This window comes from Asterias rubens, chromosome 12 (assembly GCF_902459465.1).
Source record: "Asterias rubens chromosome 12, eAstRub1.3, whole genome shotgun sequence".
Classification (NCBI taxonomy): domain Eukaryota; kingdom Metazoa; phylum Echinodermata; class Asteroidea; order Forcipulatida; family Asteriidae; genus Asterias; species Asterias rubens.
Window position 1 is genome coordinate 8,500,942 of NC_047073.1, and position 21,939 is coordinate 8,522,880.

At 39.7% G+C, this 21,939-nt stretch overlaps 1 protein-coding gene across 1 annotated transcript in view; it reads left to right on the plus strand.

The window, feature by feature from the left end:
• The first annotated feature begins 295 nt into the window (after positions 1 to 295).
• LOC117297535 (vitellogenin-6-like) overlaps positions 296 to 21,939 on the plus strand; it is a 29,360-nt gene continuing 7,716 nt past the window's right edge. Inside the window, exons 1-23 of the mRNA XM_033780627.1 lie at positions 296 to 416; positions 3,326 to 3,361; positions 4,220 to 4,368; positions 5,221 to 5,376; positions 5,524 to 5,658; positions 6,611 to 6,652; positions 7,278 to 7,362; positions 7,823 to 8,019; positions 8,818 to 8,939; positions 9,864 to 10,056; positions 11,081 to 11,265; positions 11,781 to 11,946; positions 12,325 to 12,462; positions 14,036 to 14,257; positions 14,728 to 14,945; positions 15,363 to 15,454; positions 15,958 to 16,241; positions 16,626 to 16,752; positions 17,548 to 17,812; positions 18,841 to 19,078; positions 19,610 to 19,714; positions 20,103 to 20,330; positions 21,166 to 21,636. Coding sequence (XP_033636518.1) covers positions 374 to 416; positions 3,326 to 3,361; positions 4,220 to 4,368; positions 5,221 to 5,376; positions 5,524 to 5,658; positions 6,611 to 6,652; positions 7,278 to 7,362; positions 7,823 to 8,019; positions 8,818 to 8,939; positions 9,864 to 10,056; positions 11,081 to 11,265; positions 11,781 to 11,946; positions 12,325 to 12,462; positions 14,036 to 14,257; positions 14,728 to 14,945; positions 15,363 to 15,454; positions 15,958 to 16,241; positions 16,626 to 16,752; positions 17,548 to 17,812; positions 18,841 to 19,078; positions 19,610 to 19,714; positions 20,103 to 20,330; positions 21,166 to 21,636 — 3,897 coding nt within the window. The 5' untranslated portion in view covers positions 296 to 373. The remainder of the gene's footprint in view (positions 417 to 3,325; positions 3,362 to 4,219; positions 4,369 to 5,220; positions 5,377 to 5,523; positions 5,659 to 6,610; positions 6,653 to 7,277; positions 7,363 to 7,822; positions 8,020 to 8,817; positions 8,940 to 9,863; positions 10,057 to 11,080; positions 11,266 to 11,780; positions 11,947 to 12,324; positions 12,463 to 14,035; positions 14,258 to 14,727; positions 14,946 to 15,362; positions 15,455 to 15,957; positions 16,242 to 16,625; positions 16,753 to 17,547; positions 17,813 to 18,840; positions 19,079 to 19,609; positions 19,715 to 20,102; positions 20,331 to 21,165; positions 21,637 to 21,939) is intronic.

Genomic DNA, 21,939 nt, shown 5'->3' on the forward strand with positions numbered 1-21,939 from the left:
AACACTTTTAGTTGACAAAGTGCCAAAAGTTGGGTTTTTTTCTGACATGCCGTGTTAAAGTCCTTTCTCTAAATGGATCAACCCAGGCAGTTAAGTAACATAGCAGCCCCCCCCCCCTTGGGTTGTCACTTCACGCGCGTGTCCCGGTTACAAGGAATTACCCAAGCCAAACTGAACCAATCCGGTAAAGTGCTTCTAACCAATCAGCAACAAGCACGCATCTGATTTGCATAGTAAGTCCACCGAGTCCGTTCATCGCACAGTATAAAAGGTTCCGGTTTCTTGTTAGTGGGATATATCCATTATTTATTCCGTCCAGTTTGTACTATTATCTTCTCTTCTATCGTTTTGTACTAAATTTGAGGTGTCAGCCATGAAGCAACTAGCGTTGCTGCTGGTGGGAGTCGCCTTGGCATGTGAGTATCTGAAATTTTTCTAATAAATTGACAAGCTATCATGCGATTTTTTTTTCAGAGTTACTGTAGGGAATAGATGTATGTGATTGGATAATAGTAATGACATTATTTCGATTGTTCAAAAACTTTAATGGGTTCTTTTTTAATGAAGTTTTCACTGCTAAAAATACTGTGGCCAGGACAGGAAGGGTTTACCTTTGATAATTAGGCCTACTCCAAAAAATGAATGACCATAATTAACTATTTATTTATTTATTTTATTTATTGCTAATTACTGATCGTAAATCACATCAAATTTGGCCCGTGGGCCACGAAATGGGACGTTAGTCAAATGAAATGAAGTTTTAAAAAAAATAAAAAAAACAATAACGGACAGCACGCATACATAATTGCCTCGAAGAAAGTAGTCAGTCAAAAAACAACTTTAGGAATATTATTCTGTCTTATAGAGCTGGAATGCGGATTCTTGAAAGAAAGCCAGGCAATTTGTTTTTAATTGTGTTGGATCAAAGATTGAACCCCGAAATGTACGCTCTCTGCGCCACAAAAAAAGGTTTTCAAAAGTCAAAACTACTCATGTGTACTGGTTGTAATTATGTTGAACATTTCTAGTGCACATTGTCTGTCAATGGTGACACTTCTGGCGCAAATAAAACAAGAACTCTGCTATTACAAACAAGACAACCATCAGTTTGAAGCTTGGTTTCCGAAGTAGATATGTTTTGAGGTGCGTTTTTTTTTTTGGGGGGGGGGGAACAAGAATCTTCTTTCTCAGTGGGACGCTGTTCAAAAGACTAGTCATCCCTGCATGTGAAAAACATTTGTCCATTGAGTCTTTGCCTTCTCTAAGGAATTTCAATCTTGTTTTCAAGTAAAAATCGCATTCGCTTAAACCGGACGGCGGGACTTGTAAACAACTAATTTGGTGGTCCAGGGGCCCCTGGTACGGTCATGCATGGGTGCGCCGTTGTACCACCTAACGGTACACGACCTTGCAAAGGGGTTAAATTTGCATACAAAGCGTCGTTTATTATTATTGATAACAAAATAATAATAACGATCACGGTTCAAATTTGACGTCATTTTAGCCTTCGAGAGAAACCGAAACGTCAGGCCATTAACTATTTGTTGCTGATAAAAAAAAATCAAAACATTAGTTACAAAACAATTTGCTGTTGCTATCTATATTGGTCGAAAGGTCGATTCAGTGTTTATGAAACAAAAATCAGTTAGTGGTAAACTTCGATCCTATTTATCTTTTGTTCAATGATATCTGATGAGATAATGTATCTGTTTAGTTTGTTGTGCAAACATCATGTCATGTCATGACACTTCGATATTGCTATAAGCACCCGCGTGCCCAATTTAAAATTTAAAGATGCTGTGTCAGATTTTTGGCCGATTTGACCTAAAAGTTTTGATTTAAAATGCAATAGGTATTTCGATGGGGGTCGAGAAAGTTACAAGCTTTCATTTGAGCTATTGCTCGAGAAAAGTCTGCCAATTATTAGTAGCAGTGAAATAAAGTGCTCAAAATTAGTTTTTGTCGGGATCCCGACAATTGATCACGTGATCAATTCGTATGTGTTTTATAAGGAACGTTTTACATTTTTGTCATGGTTCCTGACCATTAAAAGTAAAAGTTAAACTTTTTTCGTCAGAGCGGCTGATACTCTTTGAAATACCATTCACTCAAAAAAATCTATTTTTTAATGTTTGGGGCTAAAAATCTGACATAGCATCTTAAAAGCTGTTAGTCAGACAATACTGCTTGACAAATTAATTTCTTTGCTAAGCAGTAATTGAGTGGGGCACCAGCCACAACAATGTAAACTTAATGTTATTTTGGTTGGTGACCTGTTCCTGTTAAGCAATACTTTTCTGTGTTTAGCAAGTTTTTTTGTGATTAAACAGGTTTTATGAAATAATTGGGCCATGTACAGTGGAGAGCCATAAACAGAACAATGGGGACTTTCCCCAAATTTAAAAAAGGTCCCTCCACGTTTAGCTTACTGGGTCCCCGTCCTCACTCTGTGCATGGAGGAAGTTCCTCCATGCTTTGTGTGGTCCTCACAGGAGAGATTCTTTTGAAACTGAGAATTGTAGAAAATAATATGAAATCCCACAGCTCTGTGAGCACAAGTCTGTGTTTATTTGTCTTTACGTAAGTAAGTCAGATTATTTATAAAGGCCAAAAATTATACAACATAGGCCTACAGCGGGAAGTTCCCAAGCTCTGCGCATAAGATAGTCAGTGTTTATTGGTCTTTACGTAATTCCTTATTAGATTATTTGCTTTGATTGACTTGTGTAACTTTTGATATGAAAATCTCTTTTCCACCTTGAGGCAATCATGCTAGAGATTTAGAGTATCTATTTACTTTGTCTGCGATTTACGTAACTTTTTTTAAATAAATACTCATTGAGGCAATTAATATGTTAAAGATGTCACGTTTATCTTTTCAAGGGTTAAACCGTTTGAAAAGTTATATCATCGATTTTTGTTCGCGACGCGTGGAGATATCTTTTTTTATTTGCTCTGTTTGTGTAATATTAATTTTTTTAAATATATTGGGAGTCGGCGCACAGGAATTAATTATTAAACGGTCGTACCGGTACCATTCATTATGACTTAATGTGTAAAAGCCGGAATACGGTCAATATTGTTTTTTTTAAAAAGGGCATTCAATTTTTATTTTTATCTATATAATAATAATTGCTTAAATTTTCAGTTATATACATTGTAAACATTATTTCTAATTGGTTTTATTTACATGTAATAATGAGGGGCTCCGCCTTTCGTTTTTATAAAATCACATTGTCTTTTTAATTAGCAGGCGGCCCCGTGTGATCAAACCGGGTGTTCGTTCTTTGCATGCATTATTTCGACTTTGATGTTTGCCTTGCAGATGCCGCCAAAATCCCTACCCTCCAGAAATCGGATGGTAAGTTTAAGATATAGAAGAGTTTGCGGTAACACCATGTAATAACAATCTCTAAATGAGTTGGGGTGGTTCTGAAAAGAACCGTTGGATTAACTCGACGTTTCCATCAGTATGCACTGATCGTCTTCTGGAGAATGCTGGACTCTGATGCTGCATAAGTACTGGGCGGCGGATTAGCTTGGTGATGCACGAAGGCGGGAAATAGAGGCGGGAAGCACATCACCACTTCCCTACAGCGGAATGGATACAACGCCATCGAGTTCACTTCCCGCCTCTATTTCCCGCCTTCGTGCATCACCAAGCTAATCCGCCGCCCAGTACTTCAGCAGCATGCAGCATCAGCGTCCAGCATTCTCCAGAAGACGATCAGAGCATACTGATCGAAACGTCGAGTTAATCCAACGGTTCTTTTCAGAACCACCCCAACTCATTTAGAGATTGTTATTACATGGTGTTACCGCAAACTCTTCTATATCTTATTTCCACCATGCAAAGTTTCAAATCCTACTTATGGTAAGTTTAACTTTGATTTAAAATGTTGGCCTATAAGCATGGCCTAATGTACGAAGACAAAGGGGTTCCTGAATATTATTATTGAGGTGGGGGGGGGGGATGTTCTCGACTCGACTTTTTTACAGAATAATTCTATCCCACCAAGTGAGGGCGCTCTTTACAATGAATGGTTAGTCGGGTTTAGGTTCGTTCCCTCAGTGTAAGCTAACTGAATAGGAGTAGGGTACCAGATGAATGTAAACAAGAATTTTTGTGCAAAGTAGAAAAACATGGAAAAAGAACCGGAAACTTAGTGTTACTTTTCCAGTTTATTCACACAATTTAATGTCAATCTATATGTTGCAGGATACTTTTCTGAGGGTCGTGAGTACGTGTACGAGTATGAGGGTCAAGTTCTCAGCGGACTACCGGGGGTTAGCAAGGAGGTGGCCGGTATCAAGATTGTGGCAGACACCCGCATACAGATGAAGGAAAATGGCAAATGTCTGCTCAGGGTATGCATGGTTTGAATTGTGTTTCTAAGTTCCCTCCTCTATAAATCTTAGATTTGACAGTGAGACAGTTGATGCAACACGCCCAGCGGATCTTTAAGGCTTTAGCAAAGGTTCTGAAATTTATGGTATGGTTAAGACTAGGTGACAAGGTCCTTTTAAAGGCACTGGACACTATTGGTAATTACTCAACTCAATAAACTAATGTAAAAGTTTCCGTATGGCGCCACCACTTTTTCATTCGATATGAAATAATATAGTATCTAATTTACCTCAATGAGATATCCCTTTTTGTAAAAATGAGTGAAAAAGTGGTGGCGCCATACGGAAAGTTATCCAAACTAATTGTAAATGTTAGCATAAAAACTGTCCTGTGTCTTTAAAAGTTCAAGGTAAAAATATATGTTCTGCTGATGTTGCACTTTTGGTTCAATTAGTTTAACTAAAGAGCCCCATCCACATAAACTAATGAACTTGGTCAGGGAGGGAGGGGGGGGGCGTCGGGGGGGGGAATCTATGTCCTGAGTGTGACTGTGTTGTCATGGTGAGTGTTGGCAGTGGGGGTTGGTAGAATTGCAGGTTATAATTAGGTGTAGGGGACAGATTATATTAGGGTGGACTTTTTCCTTTTTTGTGGCAGAGAGATTTTGTTGTGACTGTGAGGGTTGTGGTAATGGGGTTGCGGACAAGTGTTTTAGGGTTTAGGATTTGAGTTAAATTAAAGACACTGAAGTTGGACCTTTTGTTTCTATATTTATTTGTGCTTCTAGGATAGGATCTTAGCCGAATTCTTTGTAAACTATTAATTCTGCCACTAATAATACTATTTAACGCATCTTATTTCTCATCTTACAGCTGGAAGGAGTGAAGCTCAACAAGGTTCTGACAGAGACAGAGAATCCAGCAAAGCAACAAGTCGAGGAGAAACTCCAACGTCTGGATTTCATTTTTGAATCTCCCCTCATCGTCGAACTCGTCAAGCCAATCGAGTTCACATACATTGATGGAAAGGTTTGTAAAACAGCTTGATTGCTGAAAGAAGTCTTTGTACTGTGCAATTTATTTATAATATTGATTAATACAGAGCAGTTATAAAGCGATATAATAATAAGAACACAGCTCTTTATAGGAATTGACACAAACACATTCTATTTTTAGGTGAACGACATCGTCTCCTCTCGGGAGGACCCAGTCTGGTCTACAAACATCAAGAAGGGTATCATGGAACTGATGCTTGTCAACATCCGAGGAACCAATGACATGAATGAACCCAAGGAGCAGAGCACTGATAGGGTAGGTACTTGAGTAACTTAAATATTGGCTCAAAGTGGCCCAAGTTCATGGGGGTTATCCCATGCTGATTGGCCACGCTTACGGCCACTTTTCCATCGTAGTAGGGGCAGCGTCTTAAAGACTTAAAGACACTGGACACTATTGGTAATAGTCAAAGACCAGCCTTCTCACTTGGTGTATCTCAAATTCTCAACATATGCATAAAATAACAAACCTGTGAAAGTTTGAGCTCGATTGATCGTCGGAGTTGCGAGATAACTATGAAAGAAAAAACACCCTTATCTTACGAAGTTGTGTGCTTTCAGATGCTTGATTTCGAAACCTCAAATTCTAAACTTGAGGTCTTGAAAACAAATTCGTGGAAAATTACTTCTTTCTCGAAAACTACGCCACTTCAGAGGGAGCCGTTTCTCACAACGTTTTATACTATCAACCTCTCCCCATTACTCGTTACCAAGTGAGGTTTTATGGTGATTATTATTTTGAGTGATTACCAATAGTGTCCACTGCCTTTAAGCACAAGGAGTAGCTTAGCACAACAAAATCTTGCATACAGGATGAGACTGACAGCCAAAATGCCACATGCAGTCTGTAGCTGGTAGTTGTTAAAGTCTTTGAAAAGCATTTATTTTCATTAGTTATAAAATGCATTATGATTAGAAAGATATTTTAAAATAAGGCAAAGTGTTCCTTTAAGCAACATTTTCTGCTTTTAAAGCAACTCTTTGAAAATGGTCCCCGGTCTCGTATCCATTGTAAGTTGTCATTTACTGGGTCCATATAATGGAGTTTCTTCACCACAGGATTCACCCTTCTCTGCTGATAGGGTTAGGTATTTTCAAAGTAATTTCCAGTCTTCGATTCATTTTAGGAAATGCATGCATAGTACTATTTTACTTCTTTATTTTGTTTATTTGATCTTGCTTTGTTCTTTTTCCTCTTTTTTTTACAGACTTCAATCACCAGACAGAAGAAGTACTACCGCGTTATGGAGGTAGGTATACAAAGAAGGATGACAAAAAAATGTGACAGTTGGCTGTCACCTTAACAATTCTAATGTTTTAAAGGCACTGTACACATTTGGTTTTTGTCAAAGACCAGTATTCTCACTTGGTGTATCCCATCATAAGCATTAAAAAAAACTGTGAAAATTTGGGCTCATCAATTGGTCATAGAAGTTGCTAGAAATTATGAAAGAAAAAAACACCCTTGTTGGACGAATTTGTGTGCTTTCAGATAGGAATAAAAGCAAGTCTTTTAATTTTTTAGTGAGAAATTACCTCTTTCTCAAAAACTGCGTATCTTCAGAGGGAGTCGTTTCCCACTTCCCACAATGTTTTATACTATCAACAGCTCTCCAATGCTTGTTACCAAGTCAGTTTGAAAGTTGATTATTATTTTTGAGTAATTACCAAACCTGTACCTTCCCTATAAGAAATAGAAAGAAACAAATGAGCACTGTTGACTGATACCACTAACATTTTGATGCTTAGATAGCACAGTTTGTAGAGCACATGAAGCCAGAGGTTGCAGGTTCAACTCCTGCTTTAGACAATTTTTCTTTGGTCGACCCCAAATTAGAATCTATTTCCATTATAATGTATTTCTCATATTCACAGAATGGCGTTGCAGGAAACTGTGAGTCTGTGTACGACGTCAAAGTCTCTGAGCCTGTCATGAAACCTGTGGACAACAAAGTCCAAGGTAAGTCTTTCTGTCAACTTGTAATTGTATTAGATTCACATGATTTTTTAACTTTTAAGAATTGCCCACTAGGTGTTTGTCTGAAATATTTCTGTGGAGGATTGGTACTAATATGTGTAGGTAGAGTATGTTCTTTTGAGAGCTTGTCTAACTTTACATTCTTCTACCGCGTGGTAGATTTTTTAGAATTCGGGAGACCTCTAAGTTCTGACAAGAACTGTCCTGCTTTTTAACTACTACCTGGGCGGAAGGTAGAAAATTGGCCGCGACTACTTTTTTACCTTAAGCTGATCAGGGGACTTCTCGTTATTAGCCTCACTACTGCGGAGTGAGTTCTTAATTGGTCTCAACGTTTCTAGCTTGCTCTAGTCACCGTCAGAATTGGTCCTGGTAGGAACTTTAGAATCACCAATTTGTTTATTGGAAAACAAATAATTAATAATTAATCCATTTTTTTCAGCACTCCGCTATGTCTTGAACATTACCAAGACTCGTGACTTGATGGAGTGCCAAAGACGCAACCAGCGCAATGAGGTCTCCCTCCTTTCAGGCCGAAAGTGTGAGACATGCTCGGAGACCGAGATGGTTGAGGAGCCAAGACCCCTGGAAGACCAGCCAAAGCAGGGCACGGAAGACTTCCTGACCTGTCTTAACAAGGTGCTGGATTATTAGTAGACTTCTTACTTCTTTCTGGGCCCAATTTCATAGAGCTGCTTAAAGGATTTGGGTACTTTTTCAAAATGTCCACAGATTTACATTAAACTTACAAGGTTTGAAGATATTGATAGTGGGAAGCTTCCCTTCCAATATTACTTACTGAGGTGCTGTAGTTTTTGAGAAATGAATACAACAATGTCATGAAAAAACGTTTGTACATGCTTACAATAATTTTCATGACATTGTTTTACTCATTTCCCAAAAACTACAGTACCTCAGCACGTAATATTTTCAGGGAAGCTTTCTACTATCATTATCTTCAAACTGTGTAAGTTAAGTGTAAATCTGTGGACATTCCGTTTGTTTGACCTACAAAAAGTACATACACCCTTTAAGCAGGAATAATTGCTTTACAAATTGTCTGCTAAGCAGAAATGGGCAGTTAGATACCAGTCACAAATTGTACATGTGGCATGGAGGTTTGGTCTGACTTATGACAACTCATTTTGTTTTTAAGCAGATGTCTACTTGAACTCAAGTTACATACAAATTGTAAAGTAATGGTTTGCAAATTATATCAATGAAATAATACTATTTTAACGAACAGATTAAATAGATTTCCAAGTTTTACTGAATTGCCGTTCATGTTTAGATATTTTCAAGATGGATTCTGTTCAAAATGTAACAATGGATTGTTCTGGCAGCAGTGTAGAGGTGGCTTAAACATTGACGGATTCAATCTTGCATTGTGTTCTTCTTTTTAATCAAGATTTTTGTCATGACTTTTTTGTTGTTCAGGTTCGTTACGGTATCAGCTTGAAGGACCATGACAAGTTCCTGATTGATACCGTGGTTGTTGAGGGAAAACACGTCTTCATGCCCTTTGGTGAGAAGGGAGGAAAGGCAGTCACCTTTGTCAAGTGAGTCAATTTACTTCTTCGCCTCTCTTCAAATTCTTCAAAGATCCCATACATATCCTACAGGCCTTGAGTTTCATCTTTGAAAGGGCAAGGCCATTTCATTTTCTTTTTGTAAAGGGCACCTACATTGTAAAATCTTCTAGTCAATTGAAATTTTTGAAGGGGGGGCCAAGACCAGGAGCAACAGAGGCCATAGCCTCCGTGGCATGCATGTAATTCCTGGCCTAGTCCTATCAAAACAATGTTTGCTAAACAATTTTCTGCTATAGTAAAAATGTTCAGGAAACCAGTCATAAATGGTATTTGGGAAATTTTTGGGCTGGCAACTAAGCAAAACTGTTTTGTGCTTATCAAGTTTTTGCACTTATTTAGCAGCTCTATGAAGTAGGGCAAAGGACCATACCATTGCAGCTTGCACACTTTTTGCTAAGGGGTTAAAATTGCTCTCAAAAACAAGGGCCGGTGTATTAATTTCTGATATGAATCTGAATATGTTTCAGTCAGCAAAGCATCTTAGTAGAAACATCACACAAGTTTTTTGTTGAAAAGACAATGACAAAATTTCAATTTAAAACTGAAAAACCCAATCCACATGCAAAGTATTTGGTCCGGGTATCGCACGGGGGTCCACAGTGGTGAAAAGCAGGGACAGAACACTGAGCCAACCTGATTGCTCAGGGGTGGATTTCAGAAAGAGTCGAGACTAGTCTTGTCTCAAGTTAGGACGAGTTACTCATCCTAAGTTCGTCTTAACTCAGGACTAGCCTTAAGTATTGGATAACTCCTAGGACTAGTCCTAAGTTAGGACTAACTTTGTGAAATTGTCCCTAGGAAAATAAGCCATAATGGGATAATTCAAAATCATAAAGATGTAAAAATTTGATTTATTTAGTCATAATCCAAGATCTTTATCGACCCATGCAGCCAAACCTTTGTCTTGAAGAGCAACAAAGAGATCTCTGATGAGGACGTGATCCCTGAGGTCCAGAACCCCAAGCAGATGCCGGAGGACCTGTCCTTTATCTTCCAGAAGAAGTCTAGCCACGACCACGACACAGAAGAGGAAAGCCAACTGACCGAAGAGGATGCTCCCCACATGTTTGACATCCGTAGATCGGTAAATCTAATCTTTATTCCGCTGGGATCCGTTTAAGAATGAGATTAAAGTCGTTTGTCGTTTTGTTTCTCCCGGCTTCAGAATTTCCTGGTGGGGATTTTCCTCTACCTTCAAAGATGTAAACTTAAAAAGTATCGAGTGACAAAGGCCTATGGATTATTTTTTGTCCGAAACCTTAGTTTGCTTTGTAATGATGTAGAATTTATTTGGAGTTCATACTTCCTGCGAATGCGATTGCGATACGAATGTTGACGTCACAAATTCGCAACGAAATACGCACTGAGTTGAGTTGTGCTCAACTCTCTTGCGAATATCACAGCGAAAGAGGAGTTGTGACATCAAATTCACATCAAATTCACATCGCATTTGCAAGAAGTATCAACCGACACCTTAAGCTTTGTTGGGATTGGAACCCACGACCTTTGCCATGCTAGTGCAGATGTCCAACCACTATACCACCTAGTTAACCAAGTGGCTAGAGGCTATATTTTAACAGCAGGCATCACAAGGATTTAACATTTATTAAAGCCATTACACACTTTCGGCACAGAAAAAAAAAAAAATCACAGATTTACAAATAACCTACAGGGTTTACAGAAGGTAATGGTGAAAGACTTCTTTTGAAATATTATCCCATGAAATGCTTTACTTTACGAGAAATTATTAAAACAATTATCAATTCTCGTTGTCGAGAATGACGGATCTATTTTAAACACATGTCATGACACGGCAAACGTGCGGAAACAAGGGTGGGTTTTCCCCGTTATTTTCTCCCGACTCCAATGACCGATTGAGCCTTAATTTTCACAGGTTTGTTATTTTTGTATAAGTTGTGATACACGAAGTGTGGGCCTTTGGACAATACTGTTTACCGAAAGTGTCCAATGGCTTTAATGAAGCGTAATGTTTAGGGTTTTTTGTTTTTCATTATGTTGCAGTATTTACCCTCTGTAGTCTTTACCCACTTTTAAAGAATTGTTCTTCTTTGTGCAAATAATCGCAACCTGTGATATAATATTTTTAGGTGACCTACCAAATTGAAAAGATCATCGCTGGAATCCAACAAGACAAGATTACCGAGGAAGCTCCTCTCAACTTCATCTACATGGTCAAATCACTCAAGAGACTCAGCCCCATTGAGCTTCAGAATGTCTTTGACAGGCTCGGCAAGAAACTCGCTGACGATGATGAGCCAACGAAGGTTAATAAGTAGGTCCAACATTCAATTCAATTCAAATACACATTTATTTCCATACTTCCTTGACAAATATTGACAAGTACATATGAAGTAAAGTAACAAAAATTTAGTAACAGTAAACAGGATAAATGTAACAAAGTATGGGGCTGTTTTGATAAGCAGAACCTTTTAAAAAAAGACAGACAACCAAAGAAACAAAACATACAGACAGACATGCAAACAAAAGGACAGACAAACATAAGACATCGACTCTCTCAATGGGGGAAAATAGTTTAAGTCAGAGTTTAAGACTATGGAGTGTAGATTCTTGACTACAATGTATTTGGTCGTACATTCTATCACCGAGTCTGCACTTTCTCTTCCATTCTCCTTAACTTAATATATGAATATTCAAATGTGAATGGATTCTCTTCTTATAGAATGGAACTGAAATTGGTTGCCTGTAAATTGTCTCGTGTGACACAACCCTTAGATGACTCTGTTTTGTTTTGAAGTAAATCCTTTTTCCTTATTTTGGTGTCTGCAGGCAGATTGTGCTCGACGCCATCCTGCAGGTGGAGAATGATAAAGCTGTTGAGATATTGACCGATGAGATCGAAGAGCGTCATATCATTAAGGAAGAGGCAAGCCAAGTCTTGAGCACCCTGGCTCTCATCAACAAACCCACAGAGAAGATGCTCGACAAAGTCTTGGTAAGTCCGTTGGATTGGGGTCTTTTTTTTTTTTCAATGTAGCCTATTTCTAGGCAAAATTATAAATTAATAACAATAGATAGTAATAATAATAATTATAATAATTAACATCATACAAATAATAAAGCAATTTGTAAAGCGTGTAGTGCAGAGACTTAAAACAGTGTAAAGAACTAGCCTGAAAAGAACTGGTGGTTAACAACTCAGCATTTCTCCTGAAGACGATCAGAGCTGAGTGATCGTAACGTCGTTTACCACCGATTCTTTTCAGAATCAACACTACTCAAAAGAGATATGTACATGGTGTTACCATGTTATATTTCCGCCATGCAAAGATTCAAATCCTACTAACAGTTCCACCTTTTTTTCTATCTGTAGCGACTGTGCAGAGGTCGTACACTTGATGATGCTAAAGACATCAAGACGACCTGCTGGTTGACCTTTGGGTCATTGGTTCACAAAGCATGCAAGGTCAACAAGATCTGCACCCAGGACAAGCTCAATGAGTACTCATTGGTAAGTGAAACCTGGGGATAGAGTTGAGACTAGTCTTATCTCGAGTAAGAACAAGTTTTAAAAGCCCAGTTCATACTTCCTGCGAATGGGAATGCGATTCGAATTTGACATCTCAACTCTGTTTTCCACGCGATATTCGCAAGAGAGTTGAGCACAACTCAACCCCTGCGAATTATTCGTTGCGAATACGTGACGTCAACATACGTATCGCATTTGCAGGAAGTATGAACTGGGCTTTACTTGTCCTAACTTAGGACTAGCCTTAAGTTTTGAATAACTACTAAAAATTTCTAGGACTAGTCCTAAGTTAGGATGTTCTTTGTGAAATGGACCAGTTGATTGATTGAATTTATTCAGATAAAAATACAGCATGAACATGGCAAAAATATAGAACAACGAGAAGTTTAACAATGGAATGCAATAAACCAACAGAGGACTTATAAACCACAAGCAAATAGATGAGTCATGGAAAACAAGGCAAGAGAAGGCGAAAAAGTAAATGAATAAATTAAGTAGGAAATTAACATCTTAAAATATTTTAAAAACAAAAAACGCCTTTTGTGGACTTCAAAGTCCGTGATGTTTGGCACAGTGACCTTCTTTTTAGTCACAAGTGAATGTTCATGTTGAATTCTTGTAGACTTTTTCATGTTATCACTTGCAGGGCCCAATTGCATATAAACAATATTGTTCAACACTTCTCCACTTAGCAGAAATGAGCAGGATACCAGTTACAAATTGTTGGCTGGTAACCCTGTTCTGTTAAGCATAATTTTGTTGTGCTTAGCTACTTTTTGTGCTTAAGCGATTCTATGAAACTGGGCCAAGGATAGTTGTTGATACACCTTGAGTTCTCTAGGAGCAAGTTCGAGTGCGCACATTTAGTCCACCAGTGGTCGACCACAGACTAGCAACTCACATGCGCAGTGATGCACTCACTCGAACGATTCATTTGGAAGTCGAGTCAACCTTTCCGTCTTTTCGCGTTAGTGTCACTGGTTAGAATGGAACATGCTGTTGGGACCAGTGAAGAAACCATGGGCTGGTTCCAAATGGTCGACCACAGTAGTCAACCAACGGTCAACCAGCCTGGGTTCGAGTGCAAATGGTCAACCTTTAGTTAACCATTGTGCACACTCGACCATGCTCTAGAATGCAGGGTTCGAATCCCACTCGAGTAGCCTGTGGCTGTGTAGTATTACCAAAATACCAACATTTAACTTAAGTAGATGGAAATTTGAATCGAGGGATAAAGAATAGTAATTTTGGTTTTACCCATATATACCGATATGTGTTAGCACTGTATACTCTGTACTTTCCTGAGCTCTGTGACAACAAACATCACAGTCATATTACTTGGGTGGGATTCGAGCCCATGACCTTTGCAATTCTAGAGCAGTGTCTTACCAACTAGACCACCGAGATTGCGCGGTAGCTAGATGCAGTTCGAATCCTATATTTTAGCAGCAGGTACCGCAAGGTTTTGATAGATTGAAATTTGCATGGGGGATGAAGGATATTAACTTTGGTTTGACCCTACGTTAACTTAGGATATCATCATTTTCTTATTCAGCGTCTCCTTAAAGGAATCGATGAGAATAGCCCCAATGATGAGAAACGCTTCTTCCTGAAGGCCATCGGTAACGCTGGTCTTGTCCTCAAGAAGACCCCAGAGTCTCAGACAGATTCCATCGATAGAATCAGCGAGCTGATCAAGCATGAAGTGGCTGACATTGATCTCAGAGTCCAGGCTATCTACTCACTGCGCCGTGTCTGCAAGGAACATACACATAGGGTGAGCAATCTATTCAATTTAGTCAGGTTAAAGGCACTTGACACCTTTGGTAGTTGTCAAAGAACAGTATTCTCACTGGGTGTATCCCAACATATGCATAAAATAACAAATCTGTAAAAAAAGTTACTCAATTATAGAACAAGCACTTACACTTGTACTTTAGAAGTGCTTGCTGGCAGATGTTAAACAGTTTTGACGCACACACTGATTCAGGGTTGTCCACAGTTTTAGAAGTAGCAGTCGAACAGATGTAAGTAGCCAGCTTTTCGAAAGACTAGGCGGGAGGGGCCCTTACTGTTTGGGGTCCGAGGCCTGCCTAAAGGCCGCAGACCTGTTTTTTGGTTCTAGATGCTATGTGGTGCAAGGGACCAAGTAGCAGGCAAAATCGCCGCCGAAGTTGCCGGCAGCCAACACTTCTGGACAACACTGCGATTCCAACACTTATCTTCTTCTTTCTGTCTCACCCCCAGGTGATCTCTCTCCTGATGCCATTCCTTAAAGACGTTGACGAGGATCACGAGATCCGTATTGCATCTTATGTGATCATCATGGATTGTGAGCCCAAGCTGGACGATGTCCAGTTCATTGTGACTGACCTTCAGAAGGATAAATCCAAGCAGGTCATCAGCTTCATCTACACCCACCTTGATGGACTGGTCAAGAACCCCAAACTGTGCAAGATCGGCATGTGAGTCCAAGAACAGATTTTTTGTGCATGAAATGTTATCATCAAATAGATTTACCTTATATACTAATGTTGTTGGTGTTGATTTTTTTAATTCGGGAGACATCTCAATTCTGAAAAGAACTGCCCTGCTTTTTAACTACTACCTGGGCGAAAGATAGAAAAGTAGCCGGGACTACTACTTCAACTTTTGGTATATCGTTATTAACTTCACTATGGCGGAGTGAGTTCTTAATTGGTCTCAACGTTTTGACTTGCTTGCTCGAGTCATTGTCAGAAGAATGACACTACGTTGGCAAAAAAACAATCTATGACCCTAGCTTTAAGACTTGCAGGGTCCATTAAAAATACATGGCTTGTATGAATCGAACGACGCTGAAAAAATCTTGATCCTCTACATTTTATGTTTGATAACCACAGGACAGAGGTGGCTAAGAAGGCACTCTTGACCCTGAAACCAATTGTCCAAGGCATGCAATACTCCAAGAGGTTCACATGGTCTCTTAATGCAGGTAAGTCTCAGATCAGATCAATCAATCAATCAATTAATTTGTCAATCGTCAGGCATTTGTGTAGAGCTTCATTATTCTATACATATTTGGTTTGCGGTAACACCATGTGTGTATCTACTTGCAAGGTAGAGTTTGTTTTTTACAGAATTGTCTCTCTATATTCTACTATCACGGAGTAGATTTATCGGATTGTTCAGGAGACTTCTCAGTTCTGAAAAGAACTGTCCTGCTTTTTATCTACTACCTTGGCGGATGGTATAGAAAATAGGCTGGGACTACTACTTTAGCTTATAGGATCTTTGTTAACTGCACTACCGCGGAGTCAGTTCTTGAATTGGTCTCAACTTTCCTACTACCTTGCTCTAGTCATCGTAATTATTCTAGTTGTCTATTCCAAGGTGCTTTTTTAGTGAGATAAGGTTTGATTCTGAGAGGGTTAAATATGGAGCTGACATTTAAACAAACAATTGTTTAATCAGAGGTTTGGGTTTTGTTTTTCTTAGTCCAAGAGAAAGTTGCTCTGACCACCGAGGCGTCCGTGATCGGTACCCCGACCTCACCTTTCCCAGTCAGCGGTGCTGTCAAACTTGGAGCAACCATCCTCAACAGGCAGATGAACCTGATGGAGGTGGGATTCCACGCCAAGTGTCTGCGCGACATTGCTGAGAAGATTCTAGGCGTGGCCAGACCAGCGAGCCCCAAACTGGAGAAACTCCTGAGGAACAACGGACGCCTGTACAACGACAAGTCTATCGTCGAGAGAGATTTCGAGCATCTTGATAATGTGGTATGTTTTTACAATATAGCTGTGTTTGACAGAATACTTGAAAAATGATCAATTTGATAGAATTTTCAGCCTTCGCTTTTCTACTTATATTCCTTGAATTAGGTGAAGCTTGCGGTAGCACCATGTGAATATCTCTCTTTGAGTAGTGTTGGTTCTGAAAAGAACTGGTAGATGAAGTACCAACATTACTAAAAAGAGATTTACACATGGTGCTACCGCATACCTCAACTAATTATACTCCCACAATGCAAAGTTTCAAATCCTACTTATATTCCTGTTTGAAAATATATATGCGCTTTGAAGACTTTGTCCCCTGTCAATTCTTGTTTAATCCTAAGAGCTCACTAATTTTATTTTTGTTCTTCTTTTGCGTTTGATGCCTAGCTACCCACAACCAAGGTACACACCAATGTTGACATGGAGAAGGCTTCAGCTTACATGAAGCTGTTTGGCAATGAGCTAAGGACAATCACCATCGACAAAACCACCGTTTGGGAATGGCTTGAAGGAAGTAAGTACAGTAACTGATAGTTTGAGTTAAAGCCATTATATTTTATATATAAGTTGGGATACACGAAGTGTGGGCCTTTGGACAATGCTGTTTACCGAAAGTGTCCAATGGCTTTGAGGAATGACTTGAAAGAAGTATATTCAGTAAGGAAGAAGGGTGATTTGGGAAGGGGCCAAGCAATGACAAAACCATCATTTGGAATGACGTGAAAGAAGTAAGTTTAGTAACTAATGGAATAATTTGAGTTGAGTAAGGGACAAAACAATCATTTTGACAATAACTTGAAAGAAGTAAGTTCAGCAACGAAAAGCGTTGATTTGGAAAGTAATGAGAAAAAAACATCATAAGTTTATGAACTGGTTAAATACTCTGAGTTGAGTCAGTAACAAAACTGCCCTGTGGGAATGACTTGAAAGAAGTAAGGTAAAAAAAGGAAAAAGGGGTGATTTGGGAAGGGGCATATTGACAAAACCACTGTTTGGGAATGGCTTGAAGGCAACGTTGAGCAACAAGAGAGGCACAAACTTGTGGGGAGATAGCAGTCATACCTTACAGGTAAGTTGATTGAAGTGAAAGAATTTTACCAGTGAAATAAATGATACCTTAGGGACAAAAAGAAAACGATATGGAAATATTTTATTCCTGTTAAAAGACAAATTTTCCTAAAGTCCTTAAATTGCTTTGAAGATAGGACTCAGGATAGTTTAGAGCCACAAGTGCATCTCGAACAAAAAGAAGCAAGTGTTTTTGTTTTTCCCCACTGTAATGATTGTTTCTAATGTCTGTCTGTAAAAGGATCTGAGAAGATGCAAGAGCTTGAGAATAAGATCCTCACCAGCCAAGTGCCGTACTCCTACCGCAAGATCTTCAGTCTCGGCCGAGGAATGCACGAGATTCCAACACAGGTTGGTCTTCCCCTCAAGATCTCCTTCGACACCGCTGCCGTCCTGGCCCTGGACATCTCTGGCAAGGCTCGCATGACACCTACCCTGACCGAGGTGCTTAGAACCAAGAATGGAAAGCTGAGCAATATCAGCGTCGCTGGATCAGTTAAACCAAGGTAAAAGCCCTGTTAATCTACAACCATCATCTCCACTCTTCTGTTATTAGGCCATTGTCTCCTAGTAGATGATACCCATGCCTACAGCCTTACCCACTGTGAATGGGGTAACTCATTTTCAGCCCAAGATGTAGGTGGCAACAGCCTCTTTTGGGTTGATGCCCAAATATTTTCAGATTTGGCCCTCGCCTTAGAGTGGCCTCTTGATGATTGTTAGGCAATTTCTCTTTAAAAAACATATAACAATTTCATAAAAGATTGAAGTCTTTTAGAGGCTATACAGATGGCAGAAGACAAACCCAGGACATTCTTAAATTGAGATCTCAGCAAAGGCATCTTCGTTAGTCTACCTCTTGCTCCTTTTTAGTTGTGCAAAGAAATCGCTTTTCCAAAATATTTGCAGAGAAATATCATTCTCTGTGTAGGGCCCCAAAATGTGGAATAAGAAACCAATAAGAAATTCCAGCTTACTTACCTCATTCAAGACACTCATTAAAGACAGTGGACACTATTGGTAATTGTCAAAGACCAGTCTTCTCACTTGGTGTATCTCAACATATGCGTAAAATTTACATCCTGTGAAAATTTGAGCTCAATTGGTCATCATAGTTGCAAGATAATAATGGAAGAAAAAACACCCTTGTTACGTGAAGTTGTGTGCATTCAGATGATTGATATGTGACCTCAAATTCTAAATCTGAGGTCTCAAAATCAATTTCGTGGAAAATTACTTCTTTCTTGAAAACTACGTCATTTCAGAGGGAGCCATTTCTCCCACCATGTTATACTATTAACCTCTCCTCATTACTTGTTACTAAGTAAGGTTTTATGCTAATAATTATTTTGACTAATTACCATAGTGTCCACAGCCTGTAAAGCTCACCTGTTCCAGCAGGCACACTAACCATTCAACTGTGCCTCAGTTCCTTAGAGTAATCTTTTGGTTTTGGCGCTCTATAAATTAATTTTGATTGACTGATTAAAGTTCTCGTACATTAAACCCTCGATTCTGCCTTTATCCAATGTAGAGTTGCTGTGACCATGAAAGCCAAGATGACCGTTGGTCTTGATGACACCGTGAGGACTGGCCTCGGACTGGTGGGTTCCTTGAACTCCTCCGCCGTTCTGAACGGCAACGTCACCGTAGACGTTCCCAAGATGCTCTTCAAGTCCAAGCTTGATACCCCGACCAGCGAGCACCAGGTCCTCTCCCTCCGAAGCAGACCGTTCACTTACAACTTCCTCATGACGGAGAAGCCAACAGAGGTATTTAAAACACAACTTTGTTTACTTCCTTTTTTGTCTGGGCAATTGTCAACATTATTATGGCTCAAATAAAAAGAAAGCCAACAGAGGTAAACGCAACGTTGTTTACTTGTTTTATTCTGAAAAATGTCAACACCATTATAGCAAAACAAAAGAGACTACTTGAGAAAAACTTGGCTTACTATTTCCAAACGTGGTTTCGGATCGTGTTTTTGGATCACCTTTAGGTGGTTAAGGTTTCACTTAGAAGTGAAACGTCAAGAAATGGACTGGCTTTATATGATTGGGGGGCATTTGTGTTAACCCAAAATGGCTTTTCTTGAGGCACTACTAGTCAAGTAATGAATTTCAGTAGTCGCCCAGACGTCTAGGCTTAATACCAGTGTAGTATCTCGCCTACCAGGAAATGACCTGGAATGTACAAGGTCACTCTTTTTGTAAACAAAGGTTAATGGTCTTAAGTTTGTCTATCTTATATAATCAATTCTTTGGGGAGGTCAATAATATTATTTTTTAATTTTTCTTTTCTAGGAGAGTCTTCCAGACCTTCATATCAGAAACTCTGGTGATGACGAGAGATTTGTTTATGAGAAACGCCTTGTCCAGGGAGAGCTGATGGCCAAGAAACCTGTTACCGTAAGAAAACACTGCTTCATATTTTGTTAGTGCAATTTTTGTTTGGGGGGAAGGCCCAGCGTTTCAACCCTAGAAGAGTCAAACTCTTTCAACCTTTGAGAAAGACTTTGCTAGGGTGAAGCATGAGACCATTAGCATTTTTTGGGTTGGGGAGTAGTTTGCAACAGTTATTTCTATTTTCTAAGTGTTTAAAAAAAGAGCTGGGTAGTAACCTGCGATGGACTGGCATCCTGTCCAGCGAGGATAGAAATATTCCTTTTGTTTAACACCAAGGAAACCGAGAATAAACATTGGCCTGCAGCCATATCGGCTAGGGACAGACTTTACTTAACTCAGTTAAGTTTCAGTCACCTAAGAATGTTTTTTTTGTTCGTTTTTTTTTTTGCAGAAAAAGTGGAGCATGGGTAAAGAGTCCCTTGGAGTGGAGACGGAACTGAAAACTCGCCGCGTGCCACGCTCTTGCGGCTGGATCTACAGACCAACCCAACTTCTATTCAACGGTCCAATTGACGTCAACGTCACAACCCGACGTGGTGTGGATGCACCAGAGCAGGTCACTTGCATCGTGAAACTGGAGACTGAAAACTGGACCCAAGCAAAGTACCAAGCGTTCAAGGTAAACACTTCAACGACCCAGAGGTCATCAGAGGTCATTTAGGGGTCATTAGGATTGACCTCCTAGGCATTCTGGTTTTAGGGAGGTATCTTTAGGCTGAGAGGAGACCCTAATTGCCCTTATTTTAAAAGAAAACATTGCCTTGGATCGTAACGAGTTGGTCTAGTAAAAGCGTTTGAAACCGTTTGTTATGAAATGCATATGGTTAGAAAGATGTTTTCAAAGTAGAATATAATGATCCACACAAGTATCACTCGAAACTGCACGGTTTTCCTCTTACGTCGCGAACTAACACGGTCGGCCATTTACGGGAGTCAAAATTTTGACTCCCATAAATGGCCGACCGTGTTAGTCGACAGGGTAAAAAGAAAACCACGCAATTTCGAGGCATATTTGTGTAGATCATTGTATTCTACTTTTACAATATCTTTCTAACCATATACATTTTACAACAAACTGTTACAGAACGATTTTCAAAGACCAACTCGACCGATCCAAGGCAACATGTTCCTTTAAGACTCTTCAATTTTGTTCTACACCAGACCTCTGGATTTCTTTTCTGAACATGTTAGTGAATAAAGCAGAACTTAACTCCATGCAATAGCAATTCGCTCATGTCGTCACTTTTGCAAAAAAATGCCTGGCTGTAAGGCAATCATTTCACGAATTATGCGATCACCACATCATCGGTGTGCCAAACTGCGCTTGTAGTACAGTCAGTATACGCGAGTAAACATGAAAACTTGGACATGAACATCTGCGTATCGTTGTCTAAGATCTGGGCTTCTGTTTTTAGCATTTATGCTTAGTGCCGTTTTTCTTTTTCCTTTATTAGGACAAGTACCTGGTGAAGAAGAGTTTCACAACGGAGTCTAGCTCAGAGGAATACCATGAGCATCATGCCGGAAGTCCATCTGACGAACGGCATCATTACCGCCACTTTGGTAGCGCCTCTGATATGGTTGATGGTCCTCACTCCGACAGTCCCTCTGACGAGCGTCGTTACGGTCAAGACATGCGCGAGGGTAGTCATTCTGACGAGCATCGTAACGGTCATGAGGGTAGACATTCCGACAAGCACCATGAGGGTCAACATAATAGTCCCTCTGACGAGAGTCGTTCTGGCGAGCACTTGGTAGATCCCTACCCCATCCACCCCAAGAACCTGACTCTGATCCAACGCTTTGAGAATTGGTGGTACCCCAACGCCAAGTCCTCCGAGGTCCGGGATACCACGCACGTCCACACACAGCAGATCGTCGCAGATACTGGCAAGAAAGTCCAGCTGTTCCACATCTACTTCAATGTAAGTCAATTAGCTTAAAATGCTGGGCCCAATTTCATAGAGGTGCTTAAGCAGAAAAATATTGCTTAATAATTGTCTGGTAAGCAGAGATGAGCAGGATACCAGTCACAATTTGTACATGTGACATGTTGTTTTGGCTGGTAACCTCATTCTGGTAAGCATCACTACTTTTTGTTGCTTAAGTAGCTCTGTGAATTTGGTTTTTATATAAGGGGCACATCTATGAGGAAAGTGTAAATTTGTAATGTTAGTTTTGAAAAGTTCACCAGAGTTTTGCAAAGGTCACCACAGCAAAAGCAAAGG